We start from the raw sequence: 17,217 nt of genomic DNA, 5'->3' as shown, positions 1-17,217 counted from the left end.
GAATGGGCATTTGCGGTTCTGGCTGGTTGCAAAGAGGTCTAGAACGGGATGCCCCCATTCGTGAAATACCCCGTCTAGGAATGGTTGGTGTAACTCCCATTCGTGATTCGACGTTGTGGTTCTGCTGAGGGAATCCGCCAGAACATTCGTGATTCCTGGGACGTGAATGGCTTTGAGGTTGATCTTGTGGCGAATCGCCCAATCCCAAATCTCTTGCGCTTGCTGAGATAGGAGGGCTGACCTCGTTCGCCTTGTTTGTTCAAGTAATGCATACTTGTTGTATTGTCTGTTCGTACAAGTATGCATGCTCCTCGGATGATGGCCTGGAAGGGTTTTAGAGCCAAGAATATGGCTCGCAGTTCTAGCAGGTTGATATGCCACTTTCTCTGTTCTAGAGTCCACCTGCCCTTGACTGTCATTCCTTGAAGGTGTGCTCCCCAACCTTCGAGGGATGCATCTGTGGTGACTGTGAAATCCGGCATTTCGACCAGAAATGGACAACCCTCTTTCAAGTGTTTCATCTGACCCCACCATTAAAAGGCATCCCGCATTCGCGAGGTGATGTGAATGATATCCTCGAATGATCCTGTGGTCTGAAGCCATTGCAGATTGAGCTCCTCCTGCAACGGTCTCATTCTGTACCGACAGTTGGGAATGAGATGAATGCAAGATGAAATCATCCCTAGGAAGGATTTGTACACACAGACTGAAACGCACTCTTTTGAAAGTAGTGAGCGCGCAAGATTGCACATCTTGATTTGCCTTTCTTTTGACACAAAGGCTTTGGCCAGATCCGTGTCCAATGTCGCTCCTAGGAACGTTCTTCTTTGCGAAGGAGCTAGATGTGATTTCTCCAGATTTGTTGACAGACCCAGGGACTGGAAGAGTAAGAGGCATTTTTGAACATGCTCGGATGCTACCTTGGCTGAACTCGCCTTGATAAGGCAGTCGTCCAGTTACGGGAATATTTGAACTCCTTGCAGACGGAGATGCGCAGTCACTGGCGCTATGACCTTTGTGAAGACTCTGGGTGCGGAACGGAGTCCAAATGGGAGGACTCTGAATTGAAAATCCCTGCCAGCCACTCTGAACCGTAGAAATTTTCTGTGCCTGGGTAGGATTGGTACATGAAAATAAGCGTCCTACAGGTCGAGGGTGGCCATGTAATCTCCCATCGAAAGCAACTGCAGAATTTCTTGGAGCGTCAACATCCGGAAAGACATTTTCTTTAAAAATTTGTTGAGAGCGCGGAGGTCGAGAATTGGACGCCACTCTCCTGATTTTTTCCGGATGAGGAAAAACCTTGAATAAAAGCCCGTTCCCTTCTGTAGGATAGGGACTTTTTCGATTGTTCCTTTTTGAATCATCAAATTTATTTGGGAAAAAAGCTCTTTGAGATGAGCAGGGGGTGGGCCTTTGGGAGGAGAATTTGGCGGAATTTTCGTGAATTCCAGAGCATGGCCTCTGGATATTATATCTAATACCCACTTGTCTGTGGTAATCTTGGACCAATTTGAATAGAAGTGGGATATTTGACCTCCAATTCTTGTACGTGCTAACGGTAGAGATGGTGGCAGGTGGCTGAACTCATTGCTTCTTACCGGACTCTCGTCCGCGAAAGGACTGTTTCCTACGAGACTGCGAATATGGTTGATTTCGCTGTCCGTAATATTGCTGGCGATAATTCTGAGATCTTTGGCCAGATTGAGAGGTCTGAAAGGAACGCTGTTGGTTATAACCTCCCCTGCTAGAGAAGGATCCACGTCCTCTGGCTCCATGGAAGGTAGATTTTCGAAATTGTAAACTACCCAGAGACCTTGCCGTCTCCGTATCCTTCTTAATCGCCTGTAGTGCTTCATCCACATGTGCACCGAACAAGGATTCACCATCAAATGGCATGTCTATAATTTTTGACTGCACCTCCTGGCGAAAAGATGTTGACTTCAGCCAACCCTGCCTCCTCAGCACTGCAGCTCCTGCCAACTGCCTGAACCCAGTTGATGCCACATCCACTGCCGCATCAATGATCTCCGCTGATGCATACTCTCCTTCCTGCAGGATTTTTATGGCCTCAGATTTTGAAGGCTCCGGTAACATGTCGAGGAAAGGAGAGATGTCTGACCACATCTGACGGTCGTATCTCCCTAAAATCGCCAGGGAGTTTGCAGCCCGAACTGTGGTTGCTGCCATCGTGGACACCTTCTTTCCTATTGCGTCCAATCTTCTACCATCTCTATCAGGTGGAGCTGATATGGGCGTTGATGGATTTCTAGCCCGTCTCTGAGCCGCTTGCGCTATAACAGAGTCCGCCTTAGGTTGACCAATTAGGCATGCTGGTGAATTACTTGGGGCTCTATATTTCTTGTCCAGCCTTGGTAACACTGCTGGAAGAGAATTAGGGGTAGCCATTAGTCTCAATCCCTCCTTCCAAATAAAATCAATGATTGGGATTGCCCGAACCTGCTTCCTTGGTTGGTCCTTAAAGTCATACAGGAAGCAGTCATCCTCCTTTGTTTCCATGGGGATCAGGAATCTCTTGGTCGCTCTTTCCATAAGTGAATGGAAATTCCCAATGTCCACCGGGGGAGAGTCCACTGGAGCCGGAGCACTTGGAGAAGGAGTTTGTACCTGATAATTATCCCACTCCGACATGATAGACTGATCATCTACCTCTCCTTCCTCCCTTTCATCGTCTGTAACCTGCGATTGACGAGATGGCAACGGAGAAGGTGGTCTTGGTGACTGTAACGACGACAACTGTACTCTTGGCCTGGGTGTCGACGGAAGAGATTCCGCCGTTTCCGAAGGAGGGAAACGTCTATAGTAATCTTGCAACATATACTGCAGATTATCAAGCAGTTCTAATGGCATTTGACCAGACGGCACTGGTGCAGGAGGTGTCGGCTGTGGTTCCATATTAGGATCTTCGTACTGGTCCTCATCATCATCGTCATCATCTTGATATTTGATGAGAAGCTCCGATGGACTCCTTGCAGTCCGAAATCTCTCATCTTCTTCGGAATCGTTATTCTCCGATTGTAAAAGTTGCGCCGGCAATTTTAGAGGCGATATAGCTTCTAAAGACGATCCTCTGCGCTGAAGAAGCGTAGTCGCTGTTGCCCTTTGATCAGACACGACAGACGACGGAGTCGCAGTCCACACCTGCATATCCATGCAGGTAGATAGAGGAGGTGGTGACAATCGCGTCGACGGAACCGACGACGGTGGTAATCCTGACGTTGAAGCCATTTTCGATGACGAGGCTGTTTTCGTCGACGAGATGGCAGTCGTCGACGACGGGACAATCTTCGTCGACGAGGGCGCCGACGATGAGGTAATCTTCGTCGACGAGGGCGTCGTCGACGGGGCACTCTTCGTCGACGGGGGCGTCTTCGTCGACGATGGCGTCGACGCGTCCATCTTCGTCGACGCATGGATCTTAGTCGACGAGGCATTCTTCGTCGACGGGGCAACTGTCGACGGTACCACAATCTTCGTCGACAGAGTAGACGTCGACGAGGTAGTCTTCGTAGATGGAGCAACTTTCTTGCTTCTTACCATCGACGGAACGGAGACGAGGGATGACACCTCCTTCGTCGACGAGATGGGTTTAACACTCACCAAAACCAGCGTCGACGGCGATGAAGCTGATGACATTATCATTGCAGGTCTCGGCGACGAGAATGTAAGCGTCGACGTTGAAACCGCGTCGACGATATTAACCGTCGACGCCACTGCCGTCGACGGCGCCGTCGACGACGGCAATCTCACTTGAGGTAAATTCCTCTCAGGAAAACTTTTAGCTGGCAGAGTTTTTCCTGATTTCCTCGGGGGCGTAGAAGGCTTGGATCCTGAAGGTGGAGACGTCTTCTTAGATGAAGACGAAGACTGACCCGAGCCCTTAACAGACTGGACTCTCCTCGACACCTTCGCCCCAGTAGAAGAAAACTGTTCTTCAGCCACCCTTTTCCTGGAAGAGATAGAGGACCCAGAGGCAGTTTCTATCCCTGACAAAGGATCATCTTCATCCTTAAGCTTCTGTAGCCACAGAAGAAGACGTCCTTCCCTATCCCTTAAGGTCTTCTGAGGGAAAGTCCGGCAAATCTTGCACTCCTTCACTTCATGATCAGGATAGAGGCAATAGATGCATTTTTTGTGAGGGTCTTCAGAAAAAAGCCGAAGCTTTCCGCAGGACTCACAAGGTCTGAAGAGGGATCTTTTTGTAGTTGAAATCCTAGAAGTTGTAGAAACAGTAGAAACTTGAAGACAACTGAGCAGAGCTCAGGGAGACTCCCTTCACACGACGTGCGGTAGAAAATCTGACAGCCTGAGCCTCTGAGGAGAACATTCTGGTGGGTGCTGTCGCCTGATTGGCTGCAGTTTGGACTGTATATAATGACAGTGATAGTCAAAGCTGTGGAAGTTTTTTCCCTTGTAGCTTAGGCTACTTTACTTCCTGGTTCAGGTTACCAGGGTTTTTTAGTTGTTAAATGCATAATTATTGCTTTTTTATGTACCGTGGGACTCCCACTTCGACGACGGGGAATGATTCAGGCATGTGAATCTATGAAAGATACCCCAAATACTGGAGAACTTCTGCTGCACTGGCTGAGTACCGCTGCCATATTTAAAGATCTCTGCCTTCCTGGCAGAGGTCTCTATGCCTTCAGAGAAGAGCCTACCACAGCTGCTCTTCTGAAGGCACAGAATGTTTGCTGAGTGACGGCCATGTTTCATGCGGTCATACATCAAACTTTTTTTGTTTTACAAAAACAAACTACCAAAGCAGGTGTTTGTTTCTGCAAAATAAAAATCTAATGACCCTGATATGCTGTGAGCTTTCTCTCAGGGTATAGGGGCCATATTTATTGCTTTCTTTTAAGAACCACCAGGCTTTTCCTGGTGGCACAAAAGTGAAAAATAAAAATACATCAGACTGTGTGTGTAGGAAAGTGCCCCTTTTTGCATGGTTACCCCCCACTTTTTTCCTAACATCTGATGCAACCTGACTTGCTGTGCCCTGGGTCCCTGCCAACCATGTTCCCAGGGCCTGTGTTCTTTCCCAAAACTGTACTTTTGTGCCCACAATTGGCACATGCCTGGCCACTAGTAAGCCCCTTGTAAAAGGTACCATGGGTACCAAGGGCCCTGTGACCAGGGAAGGCCTCTTAGGGCTGCAGCACCTATTGTGCCACCCTTAAAGGCCCTGTACCTTAACACCCACACACTGCCATTGCAGGCTGTGTTTTCTGGTGCAGAGAAAATGAAAGAGTGGACATGGCACACATCTCTGCAACCCACTGCCTGAGGCCTAGGTAAGTCACCCCTCTAGCAGGCTGCACTAGCCCTCAGGTGAGGGTACAGTGGCATGAACCCAGTGCCCCTACAGAGTCCATTATTAGACATTGTAAGTGTAGTAAAGCCATCAAGAATATATGGTCTGGGAGCTGGTCATTACAAATTCCACAGCTCCATAATGGCTTTACAAAAAACTGGGAAGTTTGGTAGCAAACTTCTCAGCACATTAAACCCACACTGACGACAGCATGGAATTTAAAGTAAAATGGACCCAGAGGGCATCTTAGAGATGCCCCCCTGAAAATCGACCGGCCCTGGTGTGGTTCCTGAATGGCTGCCCACCATTTTCCACCACCAGACAGGTTTCTGGACCCTTGGGTAGAGAGACTCCGCTCTCTGGGTCCAGAAACAAAGCCCATCCTCTGCAGAAGTGTCATGCCTCCTCCCCCAGGATAGGTTGGGTCCACAAAGGGGAACCTTAAAAGACCAGCCGCCTTTGGAAGATGTCCCTACTTTTTGCTGCCCCCAGTAACTGGCTTCCACTGGTTCTTGCCCCCACTGTGGGCAGGGAAATCGGTGGGAAAACCAAGCTAGGAAGAGAGGTTGGCCCACCTTTGCCAACCCCACCCCTCAGGTGGGGGAGGCAAGGTGAAGCACACATCTCAGTCCCCTCCAACTTGAAGATGAGGGGACTCAGCCAATTAGGGAGAGGCTCATGCCCCCTCCCACTGGAGGGTGGCATAATAGGGGGTGTACCCACCCTACGGAAAGGACCCATTGGTCCTGACCTGCACACCCCTTTAAAGCCCCTAAATGTAGTATTTAGGGGCAACCCTGAACCTTCCCTCCTCAGATTCAAGGAAAAAAGTAGAAGGACCGAAGAGCCGTGCTGACCCAGGAAGAAGAGGACACCTACTGCTTTTGGCCCAGCCCTACCGGCCTGTCCCGACTACGACCTGCCTAGAGCGAAGAAACCGGCATATCCAGCAGCCGCCCAGAGGACCTGCCCTGAACTCACCTTACAGACTCTGTCTCCCATGAGCACTGGATTTGCTCCATGAAGACTCCAAGACCAGAAATTGGATTGCGGCAACTCTGCGATTCTGCACCGCTCGTCACCCGACGCCCACAGCCTGAGTTTGAGTGGCCTAACACCACAAGGAGGTCTCCCCAGCGATCCTGACATGGGACCTGGTCGTCCCTCCCTCAAGCTCCAAGACGACGCCTGCAGCCTCATTCTGAAGGGACCCCCAACCGCAACCAGAGTTGGTAAGAAAACCCAATGCCAGAAGACACCCCTGCACCCAACTTCCCACGGCATTGGGTGGCCCAACCGACGGTGCCCAGGCATCCTCCAAGAACCCAACTTACCTCTCCAGCCAGTGGTCGCCTTCAAGAAGTCTCCCTGCCGAGCCTGCAGCAACTTTGCCAAACCAAAGGACTTCATTGAGAAGCACAGGGTCCCCACTGTCTCCTTGGCACCCGGCCACCCTAGTACCGCTGGTGGTGCAGCTCCTAGGTTGACTGTTGACCCCTGCAGTGTTGACCTTAAGCCCAGGAGCCTTGCTCCCACACCGGAGTGGCCTGCTCGTAGGCAGCCCCTCACTGATTGATCCCCTAGCCCCATTGGCTAACGCTAGGCACCTGCACTCTGTACCCGGCTGCCTCAATGCCACTGGTGGTGCAACTCGAGTGTCCAACTAGACCTTGGGGAACCTTGGTCCTAACACCCAAAACTCCCACTTGTAAGACGTTTACTTACCTGTGTAACCGATAACCGGTTTTCTCCCATAGAAACCCATGTTATGAGATTTTGGGACTAAAAATGCTCTGTGTTGAACTGTTGTTTTGTATGGAAAAACAGTAACTATAACTCAAGCCAAGAAAAGCCCTCCTTGTCATGTATTGTGAGATCCTTAAGTGTTGTATCAAGGGATACCAACCCCAGTACTCTATCTAATCTAACAGTAATCAATAAGTATCCTAAAAGTAATTACTATGTTATTTAAACTGCTTTTTAAAGTCTTACCAACCTGTAACAACTGCAAATTAATTCCCAATTACATTTCTGTGTAAATGTTTACTATTGAAAGTATATATTACCTACCTGTACCAAGTCCTCCTTGGTTCTAGAAATAAAATACAAGTATACCTTTTTTATACTTACCTAATTGGTCTGGATTCAGTCTCTGAGTGTGTGCATCAGTCTTGATTGAGTGAATACAATAAATGCTTAATACACCCTCCGAATAAGCCTAACTGCTCGCCCACACTACCACAAAGAGAGCTCCTGGTACTTACCTAATTTAGCCTCTGTTACACCTTTGGGGACTCCCTGGACTCTATACACACTATACCTTACTTTGGTACAGTATATACAGAGCCAGCTTCCTACAGTGTGGTCTAAATAGGGTGGGGGGCTAGTTCATGTATTTACGTTAACGGCTTAAAGTCCATCAGGCTGTCAGTATAGGCTTTCACCGGCAGAGCTAGCAAGGGATACACCAATGGAAACACGATGGTCCCCCAATTCTAAACCGAGTGGGCATAATGTTGGTAGGGTGGACAAGGTACTCAACTACACTAATGGTGGAATACCCTGTCTGCATACTCTAAATCAGCCGGTGCTCCTCAAAAACTCCATGTAAACATTTTTCCTGGTCCACAGTATGTGGTCGTTCACACTATACATGTTTGGGACTCTCCTCTGCAGTTGTCTTTGCACTAGATGATAGGTGTACTTATTTGTTTAATTTTTTGGGGGTTTTGCTATTGTCTAAGGGCTGGACTCTGTGACTTACGAGCCAATACTTTATTGTAAAAATCACAGGTTCCCATTTTTCTAAAGCCAGATTGTGCATGCCAGTTAGAACCTTTGTGGGCACAGTTCACCACTGATGTCACACAAGGTTTATGTATGGATGCTGAAATATTCTGTTCATATACATATATATTTTGACTCCTATTTTCCTACCATAGATTGATGTGACATACAATGTTCCAGACCCTGTTGCTAAACCAGCTTTTCAGCTGTTAGTCAACCTGAAAGAGCCAAAACCGAAAAGGCATCGCAGGCACCCACACCAACTGAGGTCCCACTCTCTAGAAGACAATCGCCCCGAATCAGCACATAGTAACCGCGCATTAGCTGATGACGATGACCCAGCATCTGATGAGGATCGTCAAGAGTACAAAGTGAGCCTCGAGGCTTGCATCAGGTAAAGAAAAGATGCTGTTTATCGACAACCTAACCTGTACAGATAAATTAATGTAATTTTTCCAGTCGTCTGCCACTTTTATTTTGTTATCTTCACAAACTGGCACCACCGACTAGTACCTGGAGTATTTAGAGTGATGGATTACAGAAGTGCACAAAATATGAAGGAGTTTGCTCTAATTGAAAAATTCCTTTCCATCACAAATTTTAAGACTCGTGATATACTTCAGCAGGTCACTGTCTCTTGTCCTTATTGATGTACAGACATGTCACCAGGCAGGGCATGTAGTGCTACTGCTTTGAGAGGTTAAACACAACTTTTTCATTAAGCATACAAAACGGGAAACAACCCTAACAACGCGGGCATCATATCGCGATGCCGTTACAACAACCGCGTTGTAACCACGCAATGCCATTACTACGCAAGTCGTTACATCGACTTGCGGTAGATGGCGTGCTAACATTAGAAATAGTATAGTTTACTATTCCTACACCTTCCCTACTGTTACGTAGGTTGGAGTTGGAATAGTAAATTATAAATTTCTAATGTCCGCGCGCCATCTACTGCAAGTCGATGTAACGGCTTGCGTAGTAATGAAATTGCGTGGTTACAACGCGTTCGTTGTAACGACCGCGTTCTAATGGCACGCGGAGTAGTAGCTCGCGATGTAACGAGTCATATTCATACAAAACCTCTTTTCGAAGTGAGTTTGGTTGCTTGGTGCTGTAACACTCTGTTTATTAATATCTACATGTTTAATGCTATCTGTAGGCACAGCATACGAATAAAGAGTTGAAGAATGAGAGGTGGGTAGTAATTGCTGTTATTAGCCCACCACATGAGTTATGTCATTGAGGCAAAGTCAGGAGAGCATACAGAGTGCTACATCCCCTAGTGAGCCCCTCCCACTCATGCTGATTAAGTCATCCCTTCTTTTACCCACACTTGGCACACTCCTGAGCAACTTCCTCCCCCCACGGCAGGATTCTGCAAACTGAGGAGAGAAGTGTGGAGGCTGCTTGGCATTCAGTTGCACAAAGCCAGAACTTTACATGTACATTTTTAATGTTACCCTATAGGTTACGAGACTGTGTTAGCATTCATAATTGCGTGAAGTTGTTGCTTTTATAAGGATTTTGGGAGGAATATTATGTTTTGTCTGATGCTCCTAAGTGTCCTGGGAGTCAAGTATGCAAGCGCTGCACACTAGAGTGCTTATGCTAGTGATAAGAGCTAGAACACTGATACATATACCGGACCAGAGTTCACAGACACACTAAAGATACGGTGGAGGCACAAAGAGAACTCAATGAGTAAGATCTCGAAGACATCACATAGAAATTGAGGTTCTTTAAATACGACCAAAATATATTCTTTCAACGTCGGGAAAAAAAAGTATACAGTGCCTCATGAGCATAACTCTTCAGAGCCTAAAACATTAAATCCAAAGGGAAAAATGCCTGTCATTAAAAAAAATGACATTCGAAAAGCTACAAAATAACATATGTAGAAAATGTTTAACCCCTCTAGCTTGGTCGAGAAAGAGGATTGAGACCGGAGAAATCAAATTATTTAAATTAATTTAACATTATTTCCTATGGGGGTTTCATTTTAAGTACCTACCTCAAATATTTTCTATGGGGAAGTGTTGCAGTACCACTGGTTGGCCATTTGTAGCGCTGGATTTACTGCAAAAGTGTAAGTTACTCCAAAATGTAGTTTGTGAATGCTGAAAAGTATTAAATTGCAGTTTGTGAATTAGGCCCAGAGTTTGTGAATACCGAAATTAGTAAACTTACTCAAAAATATATATTTACTTAAAAGTGTAAGTTACCTTTGTGAATCAGACCCTCCATGTGCTGGTTAAGGAGAGTATATTTAGAATATGGTTTCAGAGTTATAGTGTTTAGTGTAATTATTTGACGTTGTACCTTGAACTCACATCCTGGGAGGAGGTAGCATGCATGTGAAATTACAGCACTGCAAGCTGCAAATCAATTGTTAAAGTAAATAAGGTTTTCGGTTTGCAGCTGCCTGTAGATCACAGCTGTATTTAGACAGAAAAGCGGTACCTATCTCCCTAAATTGGTGGCTTGCGAAGCAGCAACAGACATTTGCAACAGATCTTTAAGTACAGCTGGTCCGACTCAATCTTCTTTTCTGGCATGAATGTCCACACAGTAATGTTTAGTGCATGTGTGGGTATTAGACAAAGTCAAAACTTTACACATGTCTGTGAGTGAGATGTTGCCTAGGAAATGCCATAGTGGTTCATTTTACACGACCTAAATGAGCACAGAGTGTGTGTTTGACTTTGGCACAGCTAATTTGGATGCATTTGAAAATACATCTGGCTAGGCCTGCTTTAGAATTTATTTTTCCTAGGTAGGGCTTGCCAAAAGCTACAAAGAGCAGCTTGGTTTTCCTAAAGGATTTGGTGTGACTCTTTTAACATCTAAAGTGTGTAGAGCTCTTTCAGTCAATGGGACAGGAAAAAGGAAGGATAAAACACAAGTCTGATTGATGTTGAAAGGGGAGATGACTTTTGACAGAAAACAAGGGGGTGTTCTAAGGACAACTCAGTATTTGTGCACCTGTATATGTTTCAGTGACAGAATATCGAAACCATAAATACTGTGATAACAAAATGTTGTGTGAAAAAAATCTTAATCACGAAAATATTGTTTTTCAATAAATATAATTGTAAGTACAAAAATATCAGCAAAAAAAATATTGTTATACACTAATATCGAAAACATATACAAAAATATAACATATATCTATATATATATACATATATATAGTTAAAAAATAGTAAATATATATTTTTTAACTTATAACATTAATATAATGTTAATTAAATGTTTAAATAATATTTAAAGATATATATATTTAAATATAGTTATTTAAATACGCACATATATTTATACATGTATGTTAATGTACACATATATCAATTAAAATTAAAATGTAAAATATTAATTATAATGTATATATGATAGTTTTCGTTTTTTTACTTTACTAATATAACACATATATATGTATTACATACAAATACAAATTTAAAAATAAAACTATAACAAATAAAGTAGAAAACACTTCAAAAACATTACAATATAATTCTACATAAAAAGTAAGCAATAGGAAAAAATACTTTTTACTAAAGAGAACTTAAAATTAACATAGATTTCTTAATATAAAAAATATATAATTAAATACACAAACAAATAATAATACATAATTAAACACAATTCCCACTCCAGTCTATGCAACAATAAGGAAAGTGTTGGACACAGCAGGGGCAAAATTTACTAGTCCTACTCCAGTCATTGCAACAGTAGAGAAAACGTTGGACTCAGGAGTGGTAAAATTTACTATTCCCACTCCAGTCAGTGCAACAGTAGGAAAAGCGTTGGATTGCGGAGGGGTAAAATTTACTATTCCCACTCCAGTCAGTGCAGCAGCAGGGAAAGCGTTTGACTGAAGAGGGGTAAAAATTACTATTCCCACTCCAGACTGTGCAGCAGTAGGGAAAGTACTTCACTTCAAATACATCCCATATTTTAAAACATGTATTAATTTAACAAAAATAAAAACTATTAATATGAAAAAGTAATACACACAGCTGATGTAGAAAATATTGACCTGCCAACATGAAAGGGGCCTACTATAGGTATTTTAAAGTTTGAAGAGCTGTTTAAATGAAAGGATGTAGCATGGGACCCACTATGGGGAACAATGAAACCTCTAACGAAAACTACACATTCCAGCATGCAACAGAAACACTAACGCAAGTCAGCGTAATCCCACTAATAGGCAGACATATAAAAGGATGCATGCCGTGTTGGAAATCTATGCCGCATCTTACCAGCTGCCAGATAAAGTGGCCGGAGACCCGAAATGCGTTGCAGCAAAAGAAACGAAGCCCGGAAATGTTGTAGCTGGTTTTTCTGCTTTACTGAACCAAAAGGCTCACATCGGTTGTGAGTGCTCCCTTCAAAGCTTCGAGCAATTGGACAACATAATCATACACACGGCTGCTCTGCCATGGAAGGTTGCACCGTTTCAGAAATGAAAGGCTGCGCGGGAATGGAACTTTGCCAACACCGCGGTCAGTACACCTGATGTAGAAAATATTGCCCTGCCAACATGAAAGGGGCCTAATATAGGTATTTTAATGTTTGAAGAGCTGTTTAAATGAAAGGATGTAGCGTGGGACCCACTATGGGGAACAATGAAACCTCAAACGAAAACTACACATTCCAGCATGCAACAGAAACACTAACGCAAGTCAGCGTGAGCCCACTAATAGGCAGACATATAAAAGAATGCATGCAGTGTTGGAAATCTATGCCGCATTGTGAGAAAGTGGGTTTCTGTTGCAGTAACCCCCCCCCCTTTTTTTTTTGTTGCCAGACTACTGATGCTCTTTGACTTGATGTGCTCTGGGTCCCTGCCTATCAGGACCCCAGGGCCTGTGTTCTTTCCCCAAAACAAAACTCAATTGGCATCTCTGACCACATATCAGCCCCTGGTAAATGGCACCATAGGTACCCAGGGCACTGTGAACAGAGAAGGCCCCTAAGGACTGCAGCACTTATTGTGCCACCCTTAGAGGCCCTGTACCCTGACACACACACACACTGCCTTTGCAGGCTGAGTGCCTGGTTGCAGAACAAAACAAAGAGTCGACATGGCACACATCCCTGTGTGCCATGTCCACAAACCACTGCCCTGGCATACATCAGTCACCCCTCTAGCTGGGTGCCCTATGCCAGTGGTGAGGGTACAGGTGCATGAGCCCTGTACCCCTACAGTGCCCAGGTCCATTCCTGGGCCCTGTAAGTGCAGTGCTGCCATTAAGAGTATATGGTGCTGGAAGGTTGTCATTACGAACTCCACAGCACCATAATGGCTACACTGAAGACTGGGAAGTTTGGTATCAAACGTCTCAGCACATTAAACCCACACTGATGCCAGTGTGGGATTTAATGTAAAATGCACCACAGAGGGCACCTTAGAGATGCCCCCTGAAAAACAACCAACTACCAGTGACCTGACTGAGTGGCTGCGCATGCTGCCACCACCAGACATGTTTTTGGACCCATGGGTCGAGAGCCTGCTGCTCTCGGGGGCCTGAAACAATGCACATCCTGGGACGAGGTGCCAAGCCTCCTCCCCCAGGATGGGCAGGGTTCACGAAGGAGAAGCTTCAAAGGCATGCCGCCTTTGTGAGCCTCTCCAGACCATTTGCTGCTTTCAGCAACTGGTCCCCACTGGTTCTACCCCCCACTTTGGGCGGGAGGACCGGTGGGAAAAACAAATGAGGAAGAGAGGTGTGCCCACCTCTGCCGACTCCACCCCTAAGGTGGGGGAGGCGAGGTGAAGCACAACCTTGAGTCCCCGCCATCTTGAGGATGGGGGACCCAGCCAACCAGGGACAGGCTCCTGCCCCCTCCCACTGGAGAGTACCAGAATAGGGGGTGTACCCACCCCAGGGAAGGGACCCATTGGTCCCTGCCCTTTACCTACCTGTAACGTCCCTAAATTTAGTATTTAGGGGCACCCTGAACCTTCTTTCCTCAGATCCAGCAACCACAAGAAAAGAAGGACGAGAAGCCGTGCAGAGCTAATAAGAGGACGACGCCCACTGACTTGGCCCCAGCCCTACAGGCCTGTTTCCCCTCGAACCTGCTCCTGCGAAACCCCGGCGTGTCCAGCGGCCAGCAGCCTCATAAACCCTGGAGGACCTGCCTGCATTCATTTTCCAAGCTGTTTCTCCCGTGAACACCGTACATATTTAAACTGCAGCTTCTGGTGCCAGCCAGAAACCGCAAATCCAGCACACTATGCACCTGCCCCGTGTTTGAGTGAACAAACACCACGAGGAGATCCCCCTGTCGATCCTGACCCGAGATCCGGCGAACCCTGATTTGCCTCAAGCCTCCAGATGACGCCTGCAACCTCAATCCAGAGGACCCCCCTACCGCGACCAGAGCGGGTAAGAAAATCCGAGGTCCAAAAGCACCCCTGCACCCGACGCCCCATGGCCTTGTGTGCCCAACCCAGTGGTGCCTAACCATCCCTCTACATCCCAACTTACCCCTCGAAGTGGTGGTCACTCCTGGAAGATCCTCGTCCCCGAGCCTGCAGTGTTTCTTTGTCCCGGAAAATCTCCATTGAAATCAACAGGGCACCCGACCTCAAAACAGCACCCTGCACCCGGCCGCCCTAGTGCCGCTGAGGGTGCCCCTTTTGTGTTAACCTGGTCCCCAACTTGCCCTGAGCTTAATCCTAGGAAGCTTTGCTCCCACAACCCCGTGGCCTGCTTGCCAGCCGCCACCAACCGGAGCCCCCCTATCCTCCATAGGATAACATTGGACATCAACACTCTGCACCCGGCCGCCCTAGTGCCACTGGGGGTGCAACAACAATGCATCACTGACCCCGGGAGACCGCTGAGTCTAACCCCAGAACCCTAATTCAAAAGACCGATTGCCTACCTGGAAACCGATAAGCTCTTTTTCCTCTACATTGACACTTCCCCCCCCCCCCCCAAAAGTTTCTTAGTGTCGACTTTTGAAAACTAAGAATATTCCTTAAAAATCGCTCAAATAACCTAACCGAATTTTCTCAACTGTTTGCAGGAAAGGTCCCAGTGCTGAATCCAGATGTCCAGCACTAGTAAGAAAAGTAACACCTGTGAATTGAATTTCCTTCCATAGGATAACATTGGGGGTTCTTTGTGAAAAAGTTTTTAAGTATCAACTTTTGAAATACAAGAATATTCTTTAAAAATCATACAAACTACAAAAACGTAATTACTTATCTGTTTTAAGTAGATGAAGTAACGCAAAAGTAACTTACCTGCTAAGTGAATTTCCTCACATAGGATAACATTGGTGATTTTATGTGAAAAAGTTTCTAAGTGTCAACTTTTGAAATACAATATTATTCTTTAAAAATCGTACCTCTAACAAAAACGCATTTACTCACCTGTTTTCAGGAAATGTCCCAGGGCTGAATCTCAGATCCAACCCTGTGTTAGTGAAAGTAATCTGAAAAGTAATTAACTACATTTTACTTAAAAAGTCCATTCATTTGAATGTACTATACCTGCAATGTGTTGCAAACTGCTTACTTAAAACTGTAACCAAAACTAGTACAAGTTATACTGCAATTTGTAACTGTGTTCATACAAGTAATTTACTACTGCAAAGTATTTACATGCTTGCCTGTACCAGGCTTGCTTGGTTCTAGAAATAAAACACCAGTATATGTTTTATACAAAAGCAATTGGCCTAGAGTTCAGATCTTGAGTGTGTGAATTCATTTGCTGACTGACTGTGTACATCAAATGCTTAACACTGTCCTCTGATACCGCCTTACTGCTCGACCAAGCTACCACTTTCAGAGAGTAAAGTTCTATCTAACATTAACCGCTGCCAAACCTCTGGAGACCCTTGGACTCTATACACACTGTACCTCGCTTTGGTGCAGTATATATAGAGCCAGTTTCTTACACACATCTTACCAGCTGCCAGATGAAGGGGCCGGAGCCCCGAAACGCGTTGCAGCAAAAGAAACGAAGCCCGGAAATGTGGTTGCTGGTTTTTCTGCTTTACTGAACCGAAAGACTCACATCGGTTGTGAGTGCTCCCTTCAAAGCTTCGAGCAATTGGACAACATAATTATACACACGGCTGCTCTGCCGTGGATGGTTGCACTGTTTCAGAAATGAAAAGCTGAGCCGGAATGGAACTTTGCCGACACCGCGGTCAGCACAGCTGAAGTAGAAAATATTGACCTGCAAACATGAAAGGGGCCTACTATAGGTATTTTAATGTTTGAAGAGCTGTTTAAATGAAAGGATGTAGCATGGAACCCACAATGGGGAACAATGAAACCTCCAATGAAAACTACACATTCCAGCATGCAACAGAAACACTAACGCAAGTCAGCGTTAGCCCACTAATAGGCAGACATATAAAAGGATGCATGCATTTTTCGAAATCTATGCCACATCTTACCAGCTGCCAGATGAAGGGGCCGGAGCCCCGAAATGCGCTGCAGCAAAAGAAACGAAGAACGGAAATGTTGTTGCTGGTTTTTCTGCTTTACTGAACCAAAAGGCTCACATCGGTTGTGAGTGCTCCCTTCAAAGCTTATCTATATATATATATATATATATATATATATATATATATATATATATATATATATATATATATATATATATATATATATATATATATATATATATATATGTATGTTATAGTTAGCGGGACATTTCACTCGTAAAAAACCAATGAAATTCCCCCGTTATAGTTACTGCAGGCAACTATAACTCACGCGACCGCAATCCTCTGCTGATGACGTCAGATATTACATCACTGTATTTAGACACTTATTTACCCATGTCTTCTTGCATTAATCTTTAGCTATACATATATTACAAATATTTATTTTTCAGAAAGACACATATGTCATCAGTGATGTAATATCTGACGTCATCAGCATAGGATTGCGGTCGCGTGAGTTATAGTTGCCTGCAGTAACTATAACGGGGGAATTTCATTGGTTTTTTACGAGTGAAATGTCCAGCTAACTATAACATGTGTGAAACCTATGGTTTTTTAAGTGAATTTGCAAGGTTTTTTAAATGCTAATTCGTAACTATAACGTGTGTGAAACCTATGGT

The 17,217-nt window shown here is 45.2% G+C and overlaps 1 protein-coding gene across 2 annotated transcripts in view; it reads left to right on the top strand.

Annotated features, from left to right (window-relative positions):
* CPAMD8 (C3 and PZP like alpha-2-macroglobulin domain containing 8) overlaps positions 1 to 17,217 on the top strand; it is a 1,045,838-nt gene that overhangs the window by 611,911 nt on the left and 416,710 nt on the right. For both annotated transcript variants that reach the window (XM_085640012.1, XM_085640011.1), the window contains exon 35: positions 8,278 to 8,516. In XM_085640012.1, the coding sequence (XP_085496138.1) occupies positions 8,278 to 8,516 (239 nt within the window). The remainder of the gene's footprint in view (positions 1 to 8,277; positions 8,517 to 17,217) is intronic.

The sequence above is a fragment of the Triturus cristatus genome, chromosome 12, assembly GCF_964204655.1.
Source record: "Triturus cristatus chromosome 12, aTriCri1.1, whole genome shotgun sequence".
Taxonomy (NCBI): domain Eukaryota; kingdom Metazoa; phylum Chordata; class Amphibia; order Caudata; family Salamandridae; genus Triturus; species Triturus cristatus.
The sequence above is the reverse complement of the archived record's forward strand: the minus strand, read 5'-3'. Positions and strand labels throughout refer to the sequence as shown.